Source organism: Morone saxatilis, unplaced genomic scaffold (assembly GCF_004916995.1).
Source record: "Morone saxatilis isolate NCDOM2014 unplaced genomic scaffold, NCSU_SB_2.0 Contig17, whole genome shotgun sequence".
In the NCBI taxonomy this organism is placed as follows: domain Eukaryota; kingdom Metazoa; phylum Chordata; class Actinopteri; family Moronidae; genus Morone; species Morone saxatilis.
The window spans coordinates 15,606,487-15,607,447 of record NW_023339729.1 but is presented as its reverse complement, the minus strand read 5'-3'; the positions used below and the strand labels follow the sequence as shown (position 1 = coordinate 15,607,447).

The 961-nt window shown below is 40.6% G+C and overlaps 1 protein-coding gene across 1 annotated transcript in view; it reads right to left on the bottom strand.

The window, feature by feature from the left end:
* Window positions 1-961, bottom strand: part of wdr19 (WD repeat domain 19) — a 15,165-nt gene that overhangs the window by 10,119 nt on the left and 4,085 nt on the right. Inside the window, exons 12-14 of the mRNA XM_035660223.1 lie at window positions 445-565; window positions 232-338; window positions 24-140 (exon numbers count right to left, since the gene is read on the bottom strand). Of these exons, the coding sequence (XP_035516116.1) occupies window positions 24-140; window positions 232-338; window positions 445-565 (345 nt within the window). The remainder of the gene's footprint in view (window positions 1-23; window positions 141-231; window positions 339-444; window positions 566-961) is intronic.

The following is a 961-nucleotide window of genomic DNA, read 5'->3' as shown; positions in this document are numbered from 1 at the left end:
TGTGTGTGTGTGCTGAGCCTTACATCAGTGCCATAGTAGAGGAAGTCAGCGGTGAGGGCGTGACAAATGATCCGACCTTTCCTGTCATCGTCTGGAAACAACTTCATCTGCTTCTTCTCCTCCTGGTCTTTCCCTTCAATCTAAACATATACAAACAGTAAAATGGTGAAGCCCTCAATAATCATTCATGGGTTCAATAAAAAGAGAAACAAAGACACACAGATGACTCACCATGTGCAGCTGCACTTTTCCCTCAAACAGCGCTGCTGCATAGTCTGAGTTAAGGCACATGCTGGCTATGGTCCCCAAGTACTCAATGTCCTTTAGCTTGTTATAACCTGAGTGCCAAACAAAGCAGTTTAGTGATACTTATTCATCCACTCATACCTAGTTAAACACACCACAACATGGTTGTGTAATGGTTTACACATCACATGCACACACCAGGTTCTTGGTCTACCAAGGCGTAGAACCAGGCTCTGTTGTTCATTCCCACAGCCACATGGTAAGGTCCCATCGCAATGAAAGTAGGCTCTACTTCCACTTCTATGGCCACAGGACTCTCCTGAAAAACACATCAAAGAGAGATTGAATCAAGTCAGCAGGGTTTACACTCAGCTGTAACATCCCCGATTTTAATTACTTTTTTTTATCAATCTTTCATCATATCAGGTCAAACCTGAGCTCACTTATTTATCTTTTTATTTGTCTGAATACAATTGCCTTCAATGATTATTTTTGGGTAATATGAAAATTGGTACAGCGAGACGACACCTGCGTTTGGCCCCTGTAATTTTGGTAATGATTTTACATTTGTTACTTTGGCAGGGAGATTATGTTTTTGGTTCTGTTTGTCTGTCTCTTTGAAATTAAATTTAGTGAAGAGTTAAGCCTTGGGTCAAGGAACTCACTGTGATTGAGCACTCACACACACATTCCAAGAAATATATATATATATATA